The sequence below is a fragment of the Haliotis rubra genome, unplaced genomic scaffold, assembly GCF_003918875.1.
Source record: "Haliotis rubra isolate DU_JTF1 unplaced genomic scaffold, ASM391887v1 Scf979, whole genome shotgun sequence".
Classification (NCBI taxonomy): domain Eukaryota; kingdom Metazoa; phylum Mollusca; class Gastropoda; order Lepetellida; family Haliotidae; genus Haliotis; species Haliotis rubra.
In genome coordinates, this window is record NW_025767722.1 from 329790 (window position 1) to 356195 (window position 26406).

The 26406-nt window shown below is 38.3% G+C and overlaps 2 protein-coding genes across 2 annotated transcripts; both read left to right on the plus strand.

Annotated features, from left to right (window-relative positions):
• The first annotated feature begins 309 nt into the window (after window positions 1-309).
• On the plus strand, window positions 310-3179 carry LOC124265427 (fibrinogen-like protein A). Its single transcript, XM_046700220.1, has 5 exons — window positions 310-551; window positions 1329-1453; window positions 1563-1659; window positions 2308-2472; window positions 2833-3179. The coding sequence occupies exons 1-5, from the start codon at window positions 383-385 to the stop codon at window positions 3045-3047; spliced, it is 771 nt and encodes a 256-aa protein (XP_046556176.1). The 5' UTR covers window positions 310-382; the 3' UTR covers window positions 3048-3179.
• Window positions 344-13625, plus strand: LOC124265428 (fibrinogen-like protein A). The gene is made up of 6 exons (XM_046700221.1): window positions 344-385; window positions 8037-8202; window positions 8834-8958; window positions 12116-12212; window positions 12719-12883; window positions 13283-13625. Exons 1-6 carry the CDS (start codon window positions 383-385, stop codon window positions 13495-13497), a joined length of 771 nt encoding a protein of 256 aa, XP_046556177.1. The 5' UTR covers window positions 344-382; the 3' UTR covers window positions 13498-13625.
• The last annotated feature ends 12781 nt before the right edge of the window (window positions 13626-26406 follow it).

Below are 26406 nucleotides of genomic sequence, written 5' to 3' on the forward strand. Positions count from 1 at the left end.
TAAACATGTTGTTAAATGTTAGACAATGATTATAGAAGCACTTGACAACTGTTAGCCAAGTGGAGTCAGACAAGTGGTAGACAAGTGTGAGCACCATGAGGAGAAGGATACCAGAGAGGACCGCGATGATGACTCACTTTAGTTCCAGCGGAGGTCCACTTCACTTGGTATTGTTTGTCAGTTCAATGTACAAGTACCACTATGAGTGTAATTCAGCATATGAACACCACAGGAATTATCATTGTGGGAATCGTATTCCTATTGCATATGCTGAGTGTTTTGACAGTGAAGCTTACCTATAAATATACAGTTCTCCACACTCAAACACACATTTACTCGGGTGACATACAGGCCGTGCACAAGAAGAGACTCTATACACACTATGGTGTTCCGACTGTGTCTGTGTGTAGTGTTGCTGGTGGCGTGTGGATATGCTAACATATCCGGCGACTACTGTCAGGTTGTGGACAACTACGACACTTTCAAGACATCCATGGATAACTTCCTGGCATCCGGGGATGAAACTTGTGGGAACACGGACATGCGCAGTGGTGAGTACCGAGGACGATAGGAAGCTAAGGCACTGTTGACTTTGAAGCCTTGCCGATACTCAGGCCTGTCAACCACTGTTTTTTTCTGATCCAGATACACTCACCTCCAACATGTCATAATTTTTGTGTACTGCACAGTAAGCCGTAGAAAAACGTACCATTCCACGCTCTTTCTTGTTTCTAAAACAAAAAATTCATGTTGAATTTGTGTTTTCTATGTATTTACGCACATGCTCTTTGAGTACAATTTTAAGGAGCCTCATATCTCTCTTGATGTGTTTCTTGATGAGGCTTACAACGTTCAATGTAAAACGCCATTCAGCTTTCTCGTATTCCTAATCTTAACATCCACTTCTCACGTCGATATCTATATGGTTTCTATATTTTTACTGTAGCATCAACAACAGTTACTCATTTTGTAGCCCCCGTTTGAACATATCATTACTTTAAAATGCCTACCAATACCAAACCATTTGTGTAAGAAGTATTTTTCTTGGAATATTAGTTCCTGTCGCCGCCCAAACTGTCGTTTCAATCAAATGTGTATTTCATGCGCTTGTGATGCCAATTGGAGTAGGTTAGAAATGTTGTTAAAATAATGAATACTTGAGGATATTGCGACGATGATCATTTTCAGTAAAAAATTTAAGAAAGATTGATTCCCATTTCAAAGTAGTTGACATATGTTTATACTAGTAGAGACATTAAATAAATGATACGTTGGATAAATTATCATATTTTTCCGAAATAATCCCGGATAAACTTTATACTGAACAGATTGTAGGAGCATCCTTGACGAGTTTCCCGAAGCTGAGGACGGAGTTTACCGAATCAAACCGACAGATGGGAAGGGTTCATTTCTGGCCTACTGTGACATGAGTCAACATGGCGGAGGATGGCTGGTAAGTTTCAGAAATATCTGCTGCAGGATAATTCTTCTTTCAATGTGTAATGTTAATGTGTCATACATCCCAATATCAGAACAATGTGCCATTGAATTTCAATGTTCAGGTGTTTCAAAGGCGACTGGACGGGTCAGAAGATTTCTATCGAACTTGGTTTGAATACATGGACGGATTTGGAAACCTCACCCACGAATTCTGGCTTGGTGCGTATAAACATCAATTCTTCCCCAGAACCATCAATATTTGTTTATGAGTGACATCTTACTCATTCCATCGTTTAAATGTCGAGTATATGACAACAAATGGAAAGGCGTGCGTCTATCATAAGTCTGTGTTTGTGATATCTTGGGATCTCATATTTTGTGTATCACAATTGGTATGTATGTGTCTGCAACTGATATGGAAAGAAACTATCGATATGGATGCATAAAACAAATAAGTATCCATTTGATATGTGAGGGCGAAGAGATAGTCAAGTGATTGCTGAAAACAGACTTCAAAAAAGAAAGTTGCTGTAATAGATATAAAAGAAAGGAAACCATTCACGCAATAAGTATGCACGCACGTCTGTGTTGGTGTATGTGTAGGGGTGTGAAAAGCCAAACCTTTTTGGTCGTCACGTTGTACACATGGACTGGATTCCCCACATGGAACAATTGATAAAACCTTGCATGACCATTCTGGTGTTACTGTAATACTACTATACACAATGTTTTGCTGTACTCGTTCACTTGCCTCATTGACACGGGCATGTCACTTTATTATCAATGATGTTTGAGTTTTGATATCATACAATGTGTTATTGGTGTCCCAAAGACTTCGGGATGATGTAGGCAGTGGTCATATTTCAGGAAATGAGAAGATACATAGACTGACGAAACAGAAAACCTATGAACTGAGGATCGACCTGGTGAATAAATCTGGAGGTCACTTCTATGCCGAGTACAACAGTTTCCATCTGGGCAGCATGTCAGAGTTCTACACTCTGTTCATAGGGAACTACTCAGGCACAGCTGGTGAGTATGTTGGAAATATTAATTTGTGTTTGTGAACTTTATATATTCTTTCTATGCTCATTTAATCATTGTTCCATTCAACTTCATGATCAGAATACTTCGACTGAAGTATGTGATTCAAGGAGAGAAGGTATGTGATTCAAGGAGAGAAGAGAACATATGATCATATCAGTCAATTCCAGCAGAAATCCGTTTGTATACAGCACTCATTGGCATACTCTTCACCATTTGGCTCTGACTCTTATACACGCACACATTGTTTTCAAACACACAACCAGGACCAAACACTATGTTACAGTTCACAATGGAGTGTTAAAGTGTGTAACAGTTAGAAATATGCTGGTGTCTGTGTATTTTCAGGAGATCAGATGCTGTATCACAACAACACCAGATTCAGTGCAAAGAATCTGGATCTGGATACACACTCCTCGAACTGTGCTGTTTCTAATAAAGGGGCGTGGTGGTTCAGATCCTGCGACTACTCACACCTGACGAGACTGTACAGTATGGGACTTCGATGGAGAGGTTTGTCAGGCCTAACATCTTCCTCCATGAAGATCCGACCTCTCAACTAAATGACTGCATGTTGCGTGTCGGTCTCACCGAATATCACCATCTCAGCAACAACATATTTTCAAAGAACGTGAATGTTTTATGTAGTTTTCAAGAAACTATAAAAAATAATTAATAAAATTCTTCATGCCATACTATCTGTGTTCTTTAAAGGTGTGTGGTGGTTCAGATCCTGCTACAACTCAGACCTAAATAAACTGTACACTAAGAGACGTAGGTGGGCTGGTTTGTCAGGCTTTGCATATTCCTACATGAAGATCAGACCACCCATCTAAATAATGAATTCTTGTGTTACATGTTTGGTCACCATCGCAGGAATAAGACATTTTTACTTCCTATAAGGAGGATGCATATTATTTGTAATTTATCAGCAAACCGTAAAGAACATTTGTTTCATACCATCCTGCATCTTTTACGTGTTATTCTTCGTAAATTGAAACTATGTAGTGTCAAATATTCATTCCTGTAGTGCATTGTTAGCAATGTGAAGGACGGGTCAAATGTTACAACTGGTCCTTGCAAAAAAACAAACATGTTTTGAATTATCTTTTGAGAAACATGGTTGAGAGGGTTCTGGCAATATAATTAGGTATAATTCTATCGTTTCCTTCTGTAGTCATATCTTCACTGCTAGAAATGTAACATCTCTTCCAGCTGATGATTTCTGTTCTTATGTTCAGATAAACAGATGTAGACAGACATATATACACTCACAGAGAAACAGGGAACTTAAACATGTATATTTGGGAAAAGAACATTTCATATTCTGTTCATGATGACCGATTAAAGATTCAATTCCAGTTATTTAAGGGGACGCACAGCATTCTCTGGAAGTACATCAAGAGAAATGTTTTGTCTAACATATTTCTCCATAAAGATCCAACCCGTGAAGGTCCGGGTTAGAATATTGATCTTCAGTAACCCATGCTTGTCGTAAGAGGCAACTAACAGGATTGGGTGGTCAGGCTCCCTGACTTGGTTGACACATGTCTTCGGTTCCCAATTGCGCAGGTCGATGTCTCATACTGTTGATCACTGGATTGTCTGGTCCAGACTCGATTATTTACAGACCGCCGCCATACAGCGGGAATAATGCTGAGTACGGCGTAAAATGACTGCATGTTGCGTGTCTCACCGAATATCACCATCTCAGCGATAGCATATTTTCAAAGAACATGATTTTTTTGGTAGGTTTCAAGAAACTATAAAAATGAAATAAAAAATTATATCTGCATGGTGTGTGGTGTGGTGTGGTGGGTCAGATCCTGATACAACTCAGACCTGAATAAACTGTACAGCAAGAGACCTAAATGGGCTGGTTTGTCAGGCTTTACCTATTCCTGGATGAAGATCAGACCACTTATCTAAATAATGATTCCTGGTTGCATGTTACATGTATGGTCTCCAGCGCAGTGCAACAAAACACACATTTTAGTTTCAATAAAGAACGTGGATATTTTTGTAATTTATTATCAAACCGTAAAGAACATTTGTTTTTATATCTTCCTCCATGTTTTACGTGTTCGTCATCTCATCTTAACAACACATTCATAAAGTGAAACCATGTTATGTCAAATATTCTCTGATCAATGCATTGTTAGCAGTGTTAAGGACTAGTCAAATGTTACAACTGGTCTCCTGTATAATTGAAAAAGGAAAACGCGTTTATGTTTCAGAAACATGACTGGTGTGTGTGTGTGTGTGTGTGTGTGTGTGTGTGTGTGTGTGTTTGTTCTGGCGTTGTAATTACATAGATTTCTATCATTAAAAGAAAAAAATATTTGTTTTGTCTGTAGTCACATCTTCACAGATAGAAATCCAACATCTCTACCAACTGATGATTTCTGATCTTATGTTCATAAGACATGCCCATCTTCATGGCAGCCATAAGATACACATCTTGACAAAATACTTTCTTTGAACAACGTCAGCTCAAAATACATCCACATGCCTGAACCCGAATAGACCTTGATAAGCCACCAGTTGTACTTATAGATATATAAATAGTGAGTGAGTGAGTTAAGATGTATAGTCACTTTGGCAATATTTCAGCCATAACGTGACTACAATACGTCATATTTAAATAATTTATAACGTTATATCTTAAACTCTGTCTGCAAAGGACAGTTAAAGAACTAGAATATCACAGATAAAGATTTAAACCTAGCATGTGACTAAAAGTATACACTATTTAGGACATTACAGCATGGGAATGGGTTGTAGATCGCCAGGAACTGAAGGTAGATCACCGTGCTAGGGACCATGGGGACTTACAGTGCCTTTGTTACCTTTATGGACCCTAGCTGGATTTACACCATCCCCCCAGCCGCTGGCGATGTTAGGGAAATTTAGCCATAATAACAAACATTCTACGTTTAAAAGCATGGTTGAGCTAAATTCTCAGGAAGACAATAATTTTTAGATACTTTAACCGGCTTTGAGCATCATCCTTCCCTATTGGCTACAAATAGTTAAAAAAAATACACGTGTATAAAGAGTTGTACAGCCCAGCTTGGTGCATTGATACGAACAAATAGAAAAGGTATCACCGAAAATAATGGAAAACACTCTCACTGCAAACTAGTAGCTATAAAAGAGTGTGCCACTGTGAGTGAGTGAATATTGTTTTATGTCTCACCAGTTTTGCTCACCTCCGCTACAATTTGTGATACTGAGCTCTGTTTTTATCAGTAATTGAATGGACACCTCCTAATTTCAATCTATAATTTCACGAAATATGCTGACACGGACATTTCTGAGCATACATGAACCCGATGACCACAACATCCTTGTTGTCAGACTGTTTTCACAGTGCAGTGTTTCAAATGTGTGTTTTGAATCTCTATTATAAAACACGGCATGTGGTATTATGCGTTTTTCAGGTTTCCTGCACTCTATTCTAAAACTAGCCCCAAAGCACATCTCAGTAGTGGTGTGGCCTGACAGCTTTCAGGGAGTGTTGAACGTGTTGATTCTTTCATCACAGATACTAGGCAATGTATTAAAAGGGTGGCCCTGTTTTTTGTAACATAAACGGGTCATATTCTCTGACCATTATCTTCCAATGGACGTTATGAGGAATGAAAACGTCTAGATGTTGTACCTCAGCCATTACCTGCATCGAGAACAGGAACAGTCAGTTGTATAGGACCACCCAAAGACATCAACATCTCTTGATGTTACACAGCTGTTTAACATACATTGTGATGACAACTGATTTTTGATTACTTCAGGGTGGTGGGGGAGTGTAGCGTGGGTTAATGCGTTTTCTCGTCACGCTGAAGACCCGGGTTCGATTCCCCACATGAGTACAACTATGCACTGATGTGCTTAACACGTTGACTGCCTATCAAGAGTATACTCGTGTTATCAAATGTGTCAGAATTTGCCACTAGGAGTTATCACGAAGCTACATCAGTGTCATTTTAAAACACATTTTACATGTTGACAAAATAGCCACAAGACGTAATCGTCTGCTGGCGGTAACAAGAGTTAACTCGTAGAAGCAAATTCTGTTACAATTGATCACAACACGATCGGACATGATAACATGATATGCAGTCAACGTGTTAAGCATTGTCTCAGTGTTCCTATGTACCACAATCCTGACTTCCTTCAAGAAAATCAACACACAGTTTTCGAAAACAATCGTCATAATCAGCTCTTTCATGTTCCACAGCTGTTTAAAATAAACATACCTTTACTCAATACAATTAATGTTCAGTTCAATTCACTTGAAGTCTCACATTTCTTTCCACACATCTAAACATGTGTGCGCCAGCTGGTCCAGCTGTGTTTATCAACTTGTACGCTAATGCTACCATTGCTCCTGATTTGCATGACCTAACGAGGTCCTCTCAGGTGTGTTGTAGTCAGAACTAAACAATTCTTACCTGTCATTTGTAAAACTTCTCAGCATGTTTAGGCATATGTGTACTTTTAATCAATACAATTAATTGTCAATTCAATTCATATGAAGCCTCATATTTGTCTCCACATATGTAAGCACGTGTATTGATATGTATATCACCCTGCTACCGTTACAAACCTAAGTGGTGTGGATGATCCAACGAGACCCTCCCAATCTTGTTGTTTTCAGAACTAGATGCATGTACATTATTACCTTGCCCTTTGTAAAGCATTGCGTCCCACAAGAGGCTTGCTGCTGTTCTGTCCACCAGAATCAACATCAGTAGTGGTAAGTTCTAATGTGTGTTCACAGACAGAGCATTGAACAGTTTGAAGAGGCTGCTATAGTGGAACATAACCGTCTAGTGCGGCATGGGAGCTGCGGCCTCGTCAGTTAAACATGATTGGTGTTGCTAATGTCGCAGCACAACGCGAAAACTATGAGATGTTAGTTCAATTAGGGACGTTTATGCATGCTTACGTAAAGAAAAACGTACTATACATAACCTTTCACTAAGTGTAGATTCTGATGCGCACAAAAAGACCGACACGCAAACACGCAAACACACATGCACAAACGCATGGGATTATAAATTTAGGTATGTTCTTAGATAAACAAACAGAAATGTACGAGTGTTGATATCTGTGCCACACTGTTTAGATATTACTTAACTGGTGAATTGTGAATTAGGACCTTTAAACATGTTGTTAAATGTTAGACATGATTATAGAAGCACTTGACAACTGTTAGACAAGTATAGTTAGACAAGTGGTAGACAAGTGTGAGCACCATGAGGAGAAGGATACCAGAGAGGACCGGGTTGATGACTTACTTGAGTTTCAGCGGAAGTCCACTTCACTTGGTATTGTTTGTCAGTTCAATGTACAAGTACCTCTCGGCATGTAATGCAGCATATGAACACCACAAGAATTATTATCGCATGAATCATACTCCTATTACATATGCAGAGTGTTTTGACTGACAGTGAAGTTTGCCTATAAATATACAGTACTCCACACTCAAGCACACATTGACTCGGATGACATACAGTCAGTGAAGAAGAGACTATTTCCTCAATATGGTGTTCCGACTGTGTCTGTGTGTAGTGTTGCTGGTTGCGTGTGGATATGCTAACATATCCGGCAACTATTGTCAGGTTCTGGACACCTACAACACTTTCAAGACATCCATGGATAACTTCCTGGCTTCCAGGGATGAACTCGGTGGGAACACGGCCATGCGCAGTGGTGAGTACGTAGTAGGATAGGAAACTTTGCCTCTGTTGACTTTGAAACTTTGTTGAGGCTGTTCCAAATACGCTCACCTCCAAAATGTCACAATCTTTGTGTACTGCACAGTAAGCCGTAGAAATGTGCCACATTTCCCGCTCTGTCTTGTTCCTAAAACTTAAAATGCAGCTTCAGTTCGTGTTTTCTGTGCGTTGACACACATGCTCATTGAGTAAACATTTGAAGGAGCGTCATATGACTCTTGCTCAGAAGTTGTTTGATGAGGATTACAACCTTCAATGCCTACAAAAAACCGCCATTCATCTTTCTCGTGTTCTTAAACTTAACGTCGATATTTACCGTGTTTTCAATGTAATTGCACACATACTACATCTAAGCTCCTGTTGCCGCCAAACCAGTCGTTTCAATGAACTGTGTATTTGATACCCGTGTTAATGAATCGAATATGGTAGATATAATGTTACAATAATAAATGGTTGAGATTTTAGCGTCGATGATAATTTCTAAATGCAAGTTAAGAAAGCTTGATTCCAAGCACAACATTCTCTATTCCAAGTGGTATACGCTGAGACTGAAAGAGACATCATATAAATGAGACATTACCCCGGATACACTTCATATTGAACAGATTGTAGGAGCATCCTGGACGAGTTTCCCGAAGCTGAGGACGGAGTTTACCGAATCAAACCGTCAGATGGGAAGGGTTCATTTCTGGCTTACTGTGACATGACTCAACATGGAGGAGGATGGCTGGTAAGTTTCAGAAATATCTGCTGCATGATAATGCTTTCTTCAGTGTGTCAAGTCAAAACATTGATTACAGCACAGTCTCGTTTCCTGCTGACTGGGTTCCGTCCTATTGCGCAACTTAGTACAATAACCAGTCCAAAATTTTGAGACAAATATTCATTCAACTGGATACATAAATATTAATCAGTATTGTTTGATATATCTAACCACTTGTATATTGTAACACTACACTCTTTCTAATCCTTGGAACACGTCGTGCAGCTTGCTCTGTCGTACAGCGTGCTCTGACAAACGGAAATCGTGGAAATCTCAAAACGAGGCTCGGCCGCTAGAAATGTTTGGTGGTCTGGTACAGACTTGATATTATATCAATCACAATGACCGTTCCAAAACTACACTGAATAAGCGGAACAAACACAAAACAGGTGTAACCAATGAGCCAGATGACTTGTGAATCAGTTTACGACCTCGTCAAACAGGGGCAGTCTGTGACGTCTTAGTTAAGGTCATGCTGCCTACACCTCGCCATAAAATACAGAAAACGATGTTATTAAAGTTTGAAATTAAAAATAAACTGTTAATACCATTTTGTTCAAAATCAAATCAAATCTATATTTCTGATACTATGAGGCCACGGGCCTATGAGTACAAAAAACACCTCATCGGTGCAGACATGAAATAAAATGATAACAATGAAAGCATGTATAATATATACAATCTTAATATGACAAAATTGATTTCCTTTTTTCGAATGCATAAAACAGATATTTAGCAGTATTCATTTTTGGATGATAACAACGAATTGAATTTTAGTATATTGGGGAAAACATAGAATTGCGACAAAAGATATTTACGTCTTAATTCAATGTAGGCTGGACAGATAAGTAAGAAGTGATATTCATTTTCAAGTACGTTTAAGTTACACATTTTGCATGTTCTTTGTTCCCGGGGAATGTTATAGTAACGTCCTCTTTCAATTTCTAAACTATGGGAACTTAACCTAAATCGTGATAAACAAGATCTAAATTTGGATACAGTAATATGAGTTAAGTATGTTTCACAAGAAATCGTTAATTTAAAATTACAATACGTAAACATTTTGGGGCTCTCAGATAATCACTATGGCAAACTTGCCGAAAATTATCTTTCAGTCGTTGAAAAAACATTTTAACAAAAACGTTTTTATCTCCGTAAGTGTGTGATACCCAAACATCACCAAAACCTAATTTAAATATGATATTTCTCACCTTGGTTACCCAGTTCTCATAGCCTTGCTCATCATACATACGCATCATATTGTAACATTTTCGAGGCAAACGGCATCCAGCCATGTTAATAAGATTTAACTAATATTTAATACATTTTAAAACAGCAGATAGTTGGACAGGATATCTACCACACTCGGCTAATACTCCATTATTAAACGTTGATAACTTAACGTTTAGAAAACGTTTGCAGGCATATAAATGTACTTTTTCCAGTTCTTCAATATTATTAAGCCCCCAAATTTCAGCCCCATAGAGGAGAATTGGTGTTATCTTTGTATAGCATAATTTGAAGTACAGATGAGGCGAGTGTGGTTTCAAACAATGTATACTACTAAGAAGTAATGACAGCATTTTTCTGGCTGGAATAGAAATATTGTCAAATGCTTTCGACCACTGTAACCTCTTACTAAAATACAATCCGAGATAACAATATCCTGAAACAACTTCAACAACACTACCATTATAAAACCATTTTTCAAACCGAGATAAACCACCTCCTTTCTTAAAAACAACAATTTTAGTTTTATGCATGTTGACTGACAATTTCCATTCTGAACAGTACCTATTAAGAACATTTAGTTTAAACTGCAGACTTCTCACGCTGTTCCCAAACAAATTAAGGTCATCCGCAAATAAAAGAAGGAAAATATGAGTAACATCTGGATGTAGCTGCACACCAAACCGACATTCATTTTGAAATTACATTAACTAATTCATTTATATAAAACTGAAACAAAAAGGGACTGAGCATACACCCTTGTCTGACTCCCATTGGGCAATCAAATATACGAGATAAACTACTATTTGAGCGAACACAAGATTTTACACTATTATAAATAGACTCTAACATTTTACCCATGTTACGACTCAGACCGTTTTAATATAATAACTTCCAAAGAAAATGTCTTTGAACAGAATCGAAAGCTTTCGAGAAATCAACAAAAGCTACATAGAATTTACCACATTTGCGGGAAAGATAACGCTCGATAATAGAATTCAGAACAAACCAATTGTCAACCACTGAATAACCTTTTCGAAAACCTGATTGACACTCAGAATTTTTACTCAACACATCAGCCCAGCACACTAATCGTTGATTCAGGATGTACGTGAAGACTTTGCTGAGGATACTCAGGAGGCTTATTGCTCTGTAGTTGTCGGGGATAGAAGTGTCACCTTTCTTATGAAAAGGAATTAATATTCCTGTAGACCAGGTCTCTGGGAATTTACCATTTTGGTACATACTATTGAATATTATCTCGAGGTATGGAACGATTACATGGGAGGAATGTTTAAGATATTCACTCTATATGTCATCAAGTCCTGGAGATTTGTTGTTCTTTAGCGCCTCGAGACTGCGAATGATCTCCAATCTTGTTAAGGGGGAATCCAGAATATCTTCAGTGATTATTCTTATAGAATCTGGGGGATCATGTATATCGTCATTAATACATTCTAAATTATCTGGACTGTCGTAGAGGGTAGAGAAATAATCCACCCAGTCTCCAATATATATGGGGTTTAGGCGCAGTTTACGACCTGATAAACGTTTTATTGTACCCTAAAAACGTTTCGAGTCAGTTGTCGAGGTCTCCAAATCATCTCTCTGACGTTGAATATATTCTTCTTTCTTTGTTCGACATAAGGACTTGTGTTCACTGCATGTTTTCTTATATTTCATCAAGAAAGATTTGTTATGAAACAAGGAATTTGAATTCAGTGTAACCACAGTTGTTTTTGGTGGCTCTTTTCACTTTCACACGAGAAAATTCGGATCTGCTGAAAAGTAGGTCATTGTCTGAATAGGTTAATGAGACTCATGTTTCGGTTTGATGTTAATGTGTCATACATCTCAATGTTAGCACAATGTGACATTGGAATTTAATGAACAGGTGTTTCAAAGGCGACTGGACGGGTCAGAAGATTTCTATCGAACTTGGTTTGAATACATGGACGGATTTGGAAACCTCACCCGAGAATTCTGGCTTGGTGCATATAAACATCAATTCTTCCTCAGAACCATAAATACTTGTTTATGCGTGACATCGTACTCATTCCATCATTTAAATGTCAAGTATTTGATAACAAATGGAAAGGCGTGCGTCTATCATTAGTCTTGGTTTGTGATATCTTGGCATCTCATATTTTGTGTATCACAATTGGTATGTATGTGTCTGCAACTGATATGGAAAGAAACTATCGATATGGATGTATAAAACAAATAAGCATCCATTTGATATGTAAGGGCGAAGAGATAGTCAAGTGATTGCTGAAAACAGACTTCGAAAAAGAAAGTTGCTGTAATAGATATAAAAGAAAGGAAACCATTCACGCAATAAGTATGCACGCACGTCTGTGTTGGTGTGTGTAGAGGTGTGAACAGCCAGACCCTTTTGGTCGTCACGTTGTACACATGGATTAGATTCCCAACATGGAACAATTGATAAAACCTAGCATGACCATTCGGGATGCTGTAGGTAGTGGTCATTTTTCAAGAAATGAGAAGATACACAGACTGACAAAGCAGAAAACCTATGAACTGAGGATTGACCTGGTAAACGAATCAGGAGGTCACTTCTATGCCGAGTACAACAGTTTCCATCTGGGTAGCATGTCAGAGTTCTACACTCTGTTCATAGGGAACTACTCGGGAACAGCTGGTGAGTATGTTGGAAATATTAATCTGTGTTTGTGTCTGAACTTTATATATTCTTTCTATAGTCATGAAATCATTGGTCCATTTAACTGGATGTTCAGAATACCTCGACTAAAGGTATGTGATTCATGATGTTCAAAGAACACATTACCCTGTAATGGAAACTCCCAAACTGTAAAAAGGAAGAAAGCATCTGAGCATGTCGGTCACTTTCAACAGAAATCCGTTTGTACACAGCCATCATTGACACAGTGATCATACAATTCGTCAGTTGGCTCTGGCTCTTATACAAGCACAAAGTGTTTTTAAACACTCAACCAGGACCAAACACTATGTTACAGTTCACAATAGAGTGTTAAAGTGTGTAATAGTTAGAAATATGCTGGTGTCTGTGTATTTTCAGGAGATAGGATGCTGTATCATAACAACACCAGATTCAGTGCAAAGAATCTGGATCTGGACACATACTCCGGGAACTGTGCTGTTTCTAATAAAGGGGCGTGGTGGTCCAAATCATGCGACCACTCACACCTGACGAGACTGTACAGTGTGGGACTTCGATGGGATGGTTTGTCAGGCCTAACATCTTCCTCCATGAAGATCCGACCTCTCAACTAAATGACTGTATGTTTCGTGTTGGTCACAAAGAATATCACCATCTCAGCAACAACATATTTTCAAAGAATATGAATTTTTGTGTGTGTAATTTCAAAAGAAACTATAAAAATAAAACAAAAATGTCTTTATGCCATACTCTCTGTGCTGTATAAAGGTGTTAGGTGGTTCAGATCCTGCTACAACTCAGTCCTAAATAAGCTGTACAGTAAAAGACTTAGGTGGGCTGGTTTGTCAGGCTTTGCATATTCCTACATGAAGATCAGACCACTCATCTAAATAATGATTCCTGGTGGGATGCTACATGTTTGGGCACCATCGGATGAGTAGGTTTTGACCTCAGCCACACTGAGCATTCAGGCGGACCAACATGGATGTTGGGTTTCCCATACCTTGAAAAACCTCACAATCTGGACATGGTGTTTGCAGCTGTTCTAGACGAGTGACACCAGATCCTGATGGATCCAGATGGTCTAGATGTCTCTGAAGCACTTGACTCAGACACACCATCAGGATGCCAGTCCACATTATTATATGTTATAAAACGGTTAAGTCTCTGCTTATACATTTAATTAATTCAGCAACTCTCATTGTTTTCATCCTCGATTCACACCCGTTGCAGTTATCTGAACCGACGAGGTCATAGGTGTTTTTAACATTCACTTTTCAACTGTCGTACACATATACTGGACAAAAATAGTTAGGGATATATGTAAATTCTGAAATTCTGAATAATGATCTATTTATTCATTGACACACTGATAAAATATCAATCATAAAAATACCAATATCCCCAACTTATTTTGTCCAGTATATAAGTTATGACTTTCCATACAAATATTCAAACCCTTCAATAATTATAAGAGTCAAATGTCAGGTTTTGTATATAACCTTAGCCTACTTCTGGTGTATTTTATAACATTCATTCTAAAGCTGAAGTGTATACAATCTCATTATAATTCAATTTAGATCATTGATGGTAACATTCGACACACAAACATCATGAGGACAACACGTATCTCATTGCCACACAAACACGTTTAGAGATTTTCATATACGCATGAACTTGTTGTGGCTTCTTCTTTGATAAACAGATGTACGCTCAACAGTAGTTAGGCATATTGGTACGTTATTACAGTTATCCCCGAACACAACATGGTAGTGCAAGAGCAGCGCCGTCTTCAAACTCAACAGATTTTACAGCAAGCAACGTAACCGGAGAGGATTGACAGCGGTAACACTTACATCTACGAAGTTACGACCTCTCGACAAACTAATGATTTTTCCCAAGATGCATTGCATATTTAATGACTTCCCTGAATTCAAAATGAATATTTATCAACGTGTCGTATAAGTAGGAATGTTGACGTAGATAGCCAAAAGCACGTCAGGGGAGATAAGACCACACATCGCATACTCAAATGTTTCAGTGCGTTTGTAGACACGTGACTCGTGTGATGATTCATTGATGTTGCGTTCAGTTACAGTATTCAGTGTACAGAGCTCACTGTTCGGTGTTCACTGTTCAGTCACAGTGTTCTGTGTTCAGTGTTTAGTATTCACTGGTCAGTGTTCACTGCTCAGTATTCACTGTTCGGTGTTCATTGTTCAGTCACAGTGATCAGTGTACAGTATTCACTGTTCAGCGTTCACTGTTCACATCATTGATACATTCGACACTCCACGCTCATCAAGAGATCCCGAGATAAATAATTATGGCAAGGAACTTATTAATCTATTTTGCAGTTATGGGATACACATTCTCAATGGCAGATCAAAGAGTGATCCGCATGGAGCATTTTCATGTATTGCAAACAAAGGACATAGTCTAGTTGACTATGCATTATGTTCTATAAATCTATTCAACTCAATTAGCGATTTCAGTGTGTGTACATCAGTAGAATCTGATCATTTGCCTATTGTTTGTAAGCTAAAGTGTTTCTTCCAGGATACCGACGACTCGGAGCATTATGACACAATTGCGATTAAGAAATACAAGTGGAGACCTTCCCATGCAGACAAGTTTGATTCAACTTTAAAAGTAAACTTAAACTCACTCCCTCTTGATGTCTTTCATGAGATTACTATGGATAATCCATCTCTAGGTGCAGAAATGCTTACTGGCATTATCCAAAAAACTGCATCTTCTTGTGAAATGAACTCGAACTCTAGAGACGGGATAGTCATAAACAGCAATGAGTGAGTGAGTGAGTTATTATTTAACGTCACATCGGCAATATTTCAGCCACATCGTGACGAGAACATATGTGACATTGAAATGGAATAGATGTATATTATAAAAACCTGTCGACGAAGGACAGTAAAACAACTAGAATATCACAATTACAACTAAAACTAGTGTGGGAAATTAAAACTAATCGCACTATTTGGACAATACAATACAAAACCTGGCTATAGATCGCGAACAACTGAAGGTTGATCACCAAACTTACAATACTTTTTGCTACCTGCATGGACCCTAGTTGGATTTATATCACCCCTTCAGCCGCTGGCGATTGAAGTCAAATTTAGCCAAAATTAAAATGACAAGAATACTACATTTAAAACAGCTGGTAATATTTAAATTTCCTTTGAATGTCATAAACAGCAATGGGTTGATCAGGACTGTGGAAATTTAAAACAAGATAAATATGAACTTTGGATAGATTCCGCCTGTCTGGGGATTTTTCTTACCTTCAAGAGTTTCATAAAGTTCGAAACAAATTCAGAGAACTTTGTCGTCACAAGAAGGAGGAATATACAATAGCAAAAACCAACTCTATATTATCAGAGTTTTCTTCTGGTAAAAGGGTCAAATCTTTTTGGTCTCATGTAAGACATTTTAGTGGGGCTTCATGTAAATCTGTAGCATCAATTGACTGTTTGTCATTGGTTGAACGATGTATTAAATATTCAAGATATTCATATTGATGAAGATTGTTTAGCCTTTACAGAGGATTTCATTGTAAATCATGATGTGCAAGAATCCGTCTGTGAAATCTGTAGTGATGATGATATAAATAATATTGTGAATAGGGACATAAGTATTGAAGAGGTGGAGTTAACGACCTTATAAAAGTCCGTGTCCAAATGGTATTCCACCTGAGATGTTTAGAGTTAACAAAATTGTTTTGCAGTCATATTTATGTACATTGTTTAATGGCGTTTTTAGCTCAGGTAAATTTCCAGATAAGTGGTCACTTGATATCATATTTCCATTGCATAAAAAAGGAAGCATTTATGAAGTAAATAATTATCGTGGTATCTCTCTTATGGATATCTGTGGCAAAGTTTTTACTTCCATTTTGAACAGGCGTTTGAAAGAGGTTGTTGAAGTGTTAGATTTGTACCCTGAGTGTCAAGGTGGCTTCCGTAAAGGCTATTCTACGGTCGATAACATTTTTACACTTCAAATATTTTACAGAAATATTTGTCAAAAACAGGAGGCAGATTTTATTGTTTATTTGTTGATTTCCGTAAGGCGTTTGATTCAGTTAATAGAGATCTTCTTTGGTTTGTTCTGTTATCTAATAGTGTCCATGGTTCTATGTTCAGTATCATTAGAGACATGTATTCGAAGACGAAGGCTAGTGTTAAGCTAAACAATTTAAATGTTTCGGAATATTTTGATTCTTTCAGTGGGGTTCGGCAAGGTTGTATTCTAAGTCCTCTTCTATTTGCTTTGTTCGTTAACCAGTTGTATACGGAAATAATTACTTGTGGTGACAGAGGTGTATTTATTGACCCAGAGTTTATGGAATTGTATTTGCTACTGTATGCAGATGATTTATGTTTGTTTGCAGATTCTGCCATTAGTCTTCAGAGGAAGACCAACGTATTATTACAGTTTTGTAAAAAATGAGGCTTGTCTGTAAATTATGAGAAAACAGAGGTGCTAGTTTTTAGAAATGGTGGTAAATTAAGGCGGTATGAATCATGGTACTTTGGTGATCATACGTTAAACGTTTCTACATATTATATTTATTTGGGTTTATTGTTTTCAAATAGACTTTCATGGTCTAAATCGGTTCAAAATCTGGTAAATAAAACGAATAACGCCTTGTGCTTAGTTTAAGTTTTTGGTAGGAGACTTAAAACTATTTCTCCAACTATTTTGTTCAAAATCTTTGACGTCCAGATAAAGCCGATAATTTTGTATGCTTCGGAAATATGGGGTTTTCGGAAATAGCATGTTATTGAACAGTTTCACATTAGATTTTGTAAGTATATATGTTGGGCGTAAGTTATAAATGCTGTAACCTTGCTGTTTTGGCGGAATGTGGTAGAAATTATATTTATGTTGATAGTTTATTACGTGTTTTGAAGTATTGGTACAAATGTTTACGTTTACCAAAGGATAGAAATCAAAAGCAGTGTTATATTATGTTGCACAATTTAGACAAAGTTGGTAGGGAAAACGTGGGTATATTTTTGTCCGAAATACTTTGTCCATTTATGGTTTTGGTTTTGTGTGGGAAGCTCAAGGAGTTGGCAACGGGGAACAGTTTTTGAAAGATTTTCATGTAAGAGTTGGTGATTGTCAAAAGCAATTCATATTTTCAGAAATGCACAAATGTTCATCGCTTGATGTCTATTCCAGTATCAAAAGTGTATTTTGCATTGAACCATATTTAACTATATTGAAATCGAAAAATGCGAGACGTCGAATAACAATGTTACGAATCGGTGCACTTCCAATATATAAAAATACTGGTAGATTTGATGGAGTTCTGTGGCACCAAAGACTTTGTAATATTTGTAATGATAATTTTGTAGAAATGAATTTCATTTCCTATTTGCGCTGTAAATATCTTAAAGCATTACCAAATTACATAGATCAACGATACTTTCTGAACACATTGTCTTGTACCAAGTTTTCAACACTAACATATTGTTCTTCTTACATTAATGAAGCATTGTCATTGTGTTCTTAATACATATGAATCTGATTGTCAAATGCCACTATGATATAATTACACATGTTTATTTGTATTGTACGTAGGCCTAAGGCCTCGTTACGAAATTAACTTGAATACAGAATTATTAAGTGTGTTCACAGACAGAGCATTGAACATTTTGAAGAGGCTGCTATATAGTGGAACATAACCGATCTGGTGGGTCTGGAGCGACATGGGAGCCACGGCTAGGTCAGTTAAACATGATTGTCGTTGCGAATATCCCCGCACAATCCGAAACGATGAGATGTTAGTTCAATTACGTCTCATTTAAACATGTTTACGTACAGAAAAACGTACTATACATAACCTTTCACTGAGTGTAGATTCTGATGCAAACAAAAACATCGACACGCAAACACGCATACACACATGCACAAACGCATGAGATTATAAATTTAGGTGTGTTCTTGGATAAAAAAACAGAAATGTACGAGTGTTGATATGTTATGATAGTTATTCTGTGCCACACTGTTTAGATATTACTATACTGGTGAATTGTGAATTAGGACAAGCGACCTTTAAACATGTTGTAAAATGTTAGACAATGATTATACAAGTACTTGACAACTGTTAGACAAGTGGAGTTAGACAAGTGGTAGACCAGTGTGAGCACCATGAGGAGAAGGATACCAGAGAGGACCGGGATGATGACTTACTTCAGTTTCAGCGGAGGTCCACTTCACTTGGTATTGTTTGTCAGTTCAATGTACAAGTACCTCTATGCATGTAATTCAGCATATGAACACCACAAGAATTATCATTGTGGGAATCGTATTCCTATTACATATGCTGAGTGTTTTGACTGACAGTGAAGTTTGCCTATAAATATACAGTACTCCACACTCAAACACACATTCACTTGGATGACATACAGTCCGTGCAGAAGAAGAAACTCTACACACAATATGGTGTTCCGACTGTGCCTGTGTGTAGTGTTGCTGCTTACGTGTGGATATGCTAACATATCTGGCCACTACTGTCAGGTTGTGGACAACTACGACACTTTCAAGACATCCATGGATAACTTCATGTAGAAATTTTGGGCTATTGGAATTGGCTGGAATTTCCACTCAAAACCTCTTTTACCGCATGACATAAGAACGAACGGTAATGATTCGAGCTCAGCTCACCCTCCGTGCCGTCCTACGGCCTCATGTCTACCTCGTTCCTTAGATGCGATCCGGTATCCTTACAGTGCTCCCTACATCACTTTTCTGTCACAAAATCACCAGTTATATAAGCGTTCATGCATGCACGCGTAATCGTCGGCCTGACGTCAACAACCCTTTTCAGTTTGGGCATATCGAAACGTTCCATACGTTGAATTTGTAGATTACGGGATCGGACGAGTGTGCCGATGGCATCGGATCCATTCGGCAATTGTCGAAGAATAAAATCTGAAGACCTGCAAGTCTACCAGCCAGCATTCGTAATTGTCCGTGACCTATTCGACCCTTTCGTTCATTTCGTGACGTCACCGGGAATGACTCGATAAATTTGCACATTGTGTAACAGTGTGGACGTAGCTCAGTCGGTTAGCTGTCGAGGCAAACAATCCGAAGGTCGCGGGTTCGCATTGACGGAGTTCTCACAAACTGGTTGCTTGTCTTAATGACATGTGACCTACGGCGAGATCGTCCTCACGAGAGTTGTGAGTTACTGTATTCTAAAGGTGCTCCGCCCACTGGCTTCCAGGGATGAGATCTTATTAGGAACACGGACGATACGCAGTGGGTGAGATACCGTAGTAGGATAAGGAAGCTAAGAGGCTTTGACTTTGAAAGAGCTTGCCTACACTCACCTCCAACATGTCATAATCTTTGTAATTACTGCACAGTAAGCCATGAAAAAAGCGTACCATTCACGCTCTTTCTTGTTTCTGTAAAATATAAAATACATGTTGGATTTAGTGTTTCTATGTATTTACGCACGTGCTCTTTGAGTAGAAAGTTTAAGGACCCCCAAAGCATTCTCTTGATGTGTTTCTTGATGAGGGTTACTTAACGTTCAATGTAAAACGCCATTCAGCTTTTTCATGTTTTCCTAACCTTAACATCCACTTCTCACTGTCGATATCTATATGGTTTCCTATGTTTTAATGTAAGCATCAACAACAGTTACTCGTTTTGTAGCCCGCTCTTGAACACATATCATTGGCTTCTTCTTGGAATATTAGTTCCTGTTGCTGCCAAACTGTCATCTCATGAAGAAGCGTGTATTTCGCGCTTTGGATGCCAATTCAGTAGGTTTAGAAATATTGTTAAAAATAATGAATGCTTGAGGGATATTGCGCCGATGATGAATTTTCAGTCAAGATACAACTTAAGAAAGATTGATTCCTTTTCAAAGAAGTTGACATATGTTTATACTAATAGAGACATTAAAATAAATGATACGCTGGATAAATTATCATCATTTTTTCCGAAATAATCCCGGATACACTTTATATTGAATTGGTGATTGTGCCAGTTTTCATCTGGACGAGTTTCCCCGAGCTGAGGACGGGTTTACCGGAAAATCAAACCGATGACGAGATGGAAGGTCATTTATGATATACTGTGGGCATGAAGCTCAGCTCCATCAGAAGCGGGAGGATGAAGTTCAGAGGTACGATTTCAGAAATGTCTGCTGCATGATAATTCTTTATTTCAGTGTTTTCAAAGTCAAAACATTGTTCACGCAACAGATTATAGGTTTCCTGCTGACTGAGTTCAAAGTCCTCAAACGCAACTTAGTACGGCGAAGCCAGTCAAAATTTTTGATACAAAATGGTCATTCGGCTGAATTACATAACATTAATCGTGTATTGTTTGATGCATCTAACCCGCGTTTGTTATTTCACTTCGTCGCCTGGAATCCTTGAAACACGTCGTGCAGCGTGCTCCTGTCGTACAGCGTAACCTGATAAACAGAATCTGGAAATCGTGGAAATCTAGAAACGAGAGCTCGGCCGCTCGAAACGTTTGGCGGTCTGGGTACGGACTTGATATTATATCAATCATTTATTCCGTTACAAAACTACACTAGAAAATAAGCGGGAGAAAACACATAACACGTGTATCCAGGTGAGCCCAGATAGGATTTGTAGATCAGTTTACAGACCTCATCAAACAGGGGGCAGTCTGCGACTTGTCTTAGTTAAAAGGTCACGCAGCCTAAACTTTGCCATAAAATACAGAAAAACGATGTTATTAAAAGTTTGAAATTAAAGAATGAACTTGTAATGCCGTTTTCTTATGGAAACCAAGAAATTTGAATTCAGTGTAACCATAGTTGTTTGTGGTGTCTCATCACCCAAAGGGATATCTATTTTAAATCACGAACTATGGAAGGATCTTTTTAAAGTAATGTAATGGTTCTCATTTAATTATTATTAACATTTTTTAAAAGATTAGATTTGTTAGGCGGTTGTAATAGATGGTATTTTAAAAGCATGTTTGGTATAAAGGTTTTGATGCAGTTGTGAGTGGCTGTGTCCATGAAGAGTTGAAGTAGAGATTACAAGGTTCTGTCATCCTGAGAGGGGACGTCAAGTCCCTAAGCTTTCAAGTTAATTTTGCTTTATCCCGTTTAAAGCATGGCCTCGACGTTTCCTTTGCCTAACTTTTGAAACAAACTGAAGTCCTCGTCAAGCATATATGGCGTAGAGGATGGTGTAAATCCAGCTAGGGTCCGTGCGAATTGCTTACAAGGCATATAAAAAGTCCCCGTAGATTCCCTCAAATTGGTGATCTACCACCTTCAGTTGTTGGCGATCTATAGCCCATTATACTTTGTGTTGTCCAAATAATGTTCTACTTTTAAAGATATATGCTAGCTAGTTTTAACTCAATCTGTGTGATATTCTAGTGGTTTTACTTGTCCATTCTTGACTGGGCATGTATATATAGCTGAAATATTGCCCTATGTGACTTTAAATCTTAAGTCCCTCACTCACTCACTTTGCGTTGTCTCTTTCACTTTCACAGAAACTACGGATCGGCGGCTGAAAAGTAGGTCATTGTCTGAATAGTTAATGAGACTCATGTTTCGGATTTGATGTTAATGTGTCATACATCTCAATGTTAGCACAATGCTTGACGTTAAAGATTTAATGAACAAGGTGTTTTCAAAGGGGCGACTGGACGGGTCAAGAAGATTTCTATCAGGCTTTGGTTTGAATACATGGACGGATTTGGAAAACCTCACCCGAGAATTCTGGCTTGGTGCGTGTAAGCCATCAGTTCTTTATAAATTTATCAATATTTGTTTATGCGTGACATCATTATTCATTCAATCGTTTAAATGTCGATTATATGATGGCAAATGGAAGGTGTGCGTCTTATCATTGGTCTGTGTTTTGTGACATCTTGGCATCTCTCATGTTTTTACAATGTATCACAATTAATTATGTATGTTATGTCACCAACTGATATGGAAAGAAACTATCGATGTGGATTGCATAAAACATAAGCATTGATTTACGTTGATATGTAGGAGGCGAGAAAGATAGTCAAAGAGTGATTGCTGAAAACAGACTTCCGAAAAGAGAGTTTCACCAGCCAATAAGATAGAAAAGAAAACCATTCACACCAATAAGTATGCACGCACGTCTGTGTTGTTGTTGGTGTGTGTAGGGGCATTAGAAAAATGAACCTTTTTGGGGTAGTCGCCGTTGTACACATGGACTGGATTCCCCCACATGGAACAATTGATGGAAACCTAGCATGACCATTCTGGTGGTGTTACAACCATATACTACTACTTTTTAGTGTTTTCCTTGCACGCATTCACTCGCATAATTGACGCACATTCATCTGCCACTTTGTTGTTACATCAATGATGGTTGAGTTTTGATATACAATGTGTATGATTGGTGTCCCCAAGACTTCGAGAAGATGTAGTCCAGTGGTCTGTATTTCAGAGATGAGAGAAGATACAATGAACTGACGAAAACGAAAACCTTCTTTGAGGATCTCGACCCGTAATTGAGACAAATCTGTGTCACTTCTATGCTGGTACAACAGTTTCTATCTGGGCAGCATGTCGAAGTACTCTGTTCATAGAAATTACTCAGAACAGCTGTGGTGATATGTTGAAGTATTGTGTTTATTGTCAAGAACTTTGCTTATGATGTTTCTAAGGTCATTAAATCATTGTTCCATTTAACTGGATGTTCAGAATACTCTCGACTGAAGGTATGTGATTCATGATGATGTTGAGGAATTTTGATTACCCTGTAATGGAAACTCCCAAACTGCGGGAAAGCAGGTGAGCATGTCGGTCACTTTCAGCAGAAATCCGTTTGTACACAGCCATCATTGACACAGTGATCATACAATTCTAAATCCAATTGGCTCTGACTCTTATACAACGCACAAAGTGTTTCCAAACACTCAACCAGGACCAAACTTACTATGTTACGGTTCACGTGGGTGTGTTAAAGTGTGTAATAGTTGCAGAAATAGCACTGGTGTCAATTGTATTTCCTTTCGGGAGATGGGATGCTGTATCACTTAACAACTCCAGATTCGAAGTGCAAAGAATCTGGATCTGGATGCTATACTCCGCGAACTGTGCTGTTTCTAGCCAAGGTAATAAAGGTGGTTCAAATCGGCATTGCACTCACACCCTGAACGAGACTGTACAGAGTGGGACCCTCGATAGGATGGTTTGACAGGCCTTGCATCTTTCTCCAGCATGGCCAGACTTCCGCTAAGCAATGAGCTGTGTAACATTTGAGTCACAAAATACACCATCTCAGCAACAACATGTTTTCAAGAATATGGAATTTTATGTGTATTAATAATTTTAAAGAAACTATAAATAAAACAAAATTTCTTTATGCCATACTCTCTGTGCTGTATAAAAAGGTGTTAGGTGGTTCAGATCCTGCTACAACTCAGACCTAAATAAGCTGTACATTAACCTACTAGAATGGAGGCTGGTTTGTCCAGGCTGCATGCATATTCCTACATGAGATCAGACCACTCATCTAAATAATGATTCACATTGATATATGTTACATGTTTGGATGCCATCTGCATGAGTAGGTTTTGACCTCAGCCACACTGAGCATTCAGGCGGACCAACATGGATGTTGGGTTCCTATACCCTAGAAAGAAACCTCACTGTCTGGACATGAATTGTTTGCAGCTGTTCTAGACAGTGACACCAGATCACTGATGGATCCAGATGGTCTAGAGTGTCTCCTGAAGCGCAGAGAACTCAGACACGAATGGGACACCAGTCCAGTATTATATATTATAAATGGGTTAGAATCTCTGCTTATACATTTAACACAGTGTAGCAACTCTCATTGGTTTCAATCCCTCGATTCCACGCCGTTGCAGTTATCTGAACCGACGAGGTCATGGGTGTTTTGAACATTCACTTTTCAACTGTCGTACACATATACTGGACAAAATAGTTAGGGATATGTACCAATTGTGAAATTTTGAATAGTGATCTATTTATTCATTGACACACTGATAAAATATCAATCCTTAAAAATGTCAATATCCCCAACTTATTTTTGTGTACCGGAACAAACTACATACAAATAATTCAATCGCTTTACTTAAAGGTCAAATGTCAGGTTTTGTATAACTTAGCCTACTTCCTGGTGTATTTTGTAACGTTGTTTCTAGAAGTATTATATACAATCTCCATTTATTATTCAATTTAGATCATTGATGGTAACACGGTGACACACAAATCATGGGACAACACGTATCTCATTGCCACAAATAAACACGTTTAGAGATTTTCATATACGCATGTGAACTTGTTGTGGCTGCTTGCTAGCTGATAACAGACGTACGCTCAACTTGGTAGTTAGGCATATTGGTACGTTATTCCTGAACAGTTCACAACATGGTGAGTGCAGAGTACAGCGCCGTCTCCAAACTCAACAGATTTTACAGCAAGCTGGCGCTAACCGGAAGAGATTGACAGGGTGAAACATCTACATCTACGAAGTTACGACCTCTCGACAAACTGATGATTTTCCCAATATGCATTGCACATTTAATGACTTCCGTGAATTCGCGATGAATATTTATCAACGTGTAGTATAAGTAGGAATGTTGACGTAGATAGCCAAAAGCACACCGGGGAGATAAGACCACGTCGCATACTCCAAATGTTTCAGTGCGTTTGTAGACACACGTGGCCTCACTCGTGATGGGTTCATGATGTTGCGTTCAGTTACACAGTATTCAGTGTACAGAGCTCACTGTTCGGTGTTCACTGTTCAGTCCACAGTGTTCTGTGTTCAGTGTTTAGTATTCACTGGTCAGTGTTCTCCTAAATTCTGTCTTGCGGTGTTCACTGTTCATTGTTCAGTCACGAATGTTTAGTGTACAGTATTCACTCATTCAGCGTTCACTGTTCACATCGATGATACATTCGGCCTCCACGCTCATCAAAGAGATCCCGAGATAAATAATTATGGCAGGAACTTATTAATCTATTTTGCAGTTATGGGATACACATTCTCAATGGCAGATCAAAGAGTGATCCCGCATGGAGCATTTTCATGTAATGGAAACAAGGACATAGTCTGGTCGTATGCAGCCCTTATTTCTCGTCTATTCAACTCAATGGAAGTGTGTGAGCGAGTTATTATTTAACGTCACATCGACAATATTTCAGCCATATTGTGACGAGAACATATGTGACATTGAAATGGAATAGATGTATATTATAAAAACCTGTCGACGAAGGGCAGTAAAACAACTAAAGCTGAAACTAGTGTGGAAAATTAAAACTAATAGAATTATTTGGACAATACAATATAAAAACTGGCTATAGATCGCCAACAACCGAAGGTAGATCACCAAACTAGGGACCATGGGGACTTACAGTACTTTTGCTACCTAGTTGGATTTATATCATCCCTTCAACCGCTGGCGATTGAAGTCATATTTAACCAAAATTAAAATGACAAGAATGCTACATTTAAAACAGCTGG

Bases quoted from the DNA above. Each gene is read 5' to 3' on its own strand.
- LOC124265427 (XM_046700220.1), top strand. From the start codon at position 383: ATGGTGTTCCGACTGTGTCTGTGTGTAGTGTTGCTGGTGGCGTGTGGA. The intron at 1,660-2,307 runs GTGCGTATAAAC...GTCATATTTCAG, and splicing joins CACCCACGAATTCTGGCTTG to GAAATGAGAAGATACATAGA. The intron at 2,473-2,832 runs GTGAGTATGTTG...GTGTATTTTCAG, and splicing joins GAACTACTCAGGCACAGCTG to GAGATCAGATGCTGTATCAC.
- LOC124265428 (XM_046700221.1), top strand. The intron at 8,203-8,833 runs GTGAGTACGTAG...CATATTGAACAG, and splicing joins GAACACGGCCATGCGCAGTG to ATTGTAGGAGCATCCTGGAC. The intron at 8,959-12,115 runs GTAAGTTTCAGA...TTTAATGAACAG, and splicing joins AACATGGAGGAGGATGGCTG to GTGTTTCAAAGGCGACTGGA.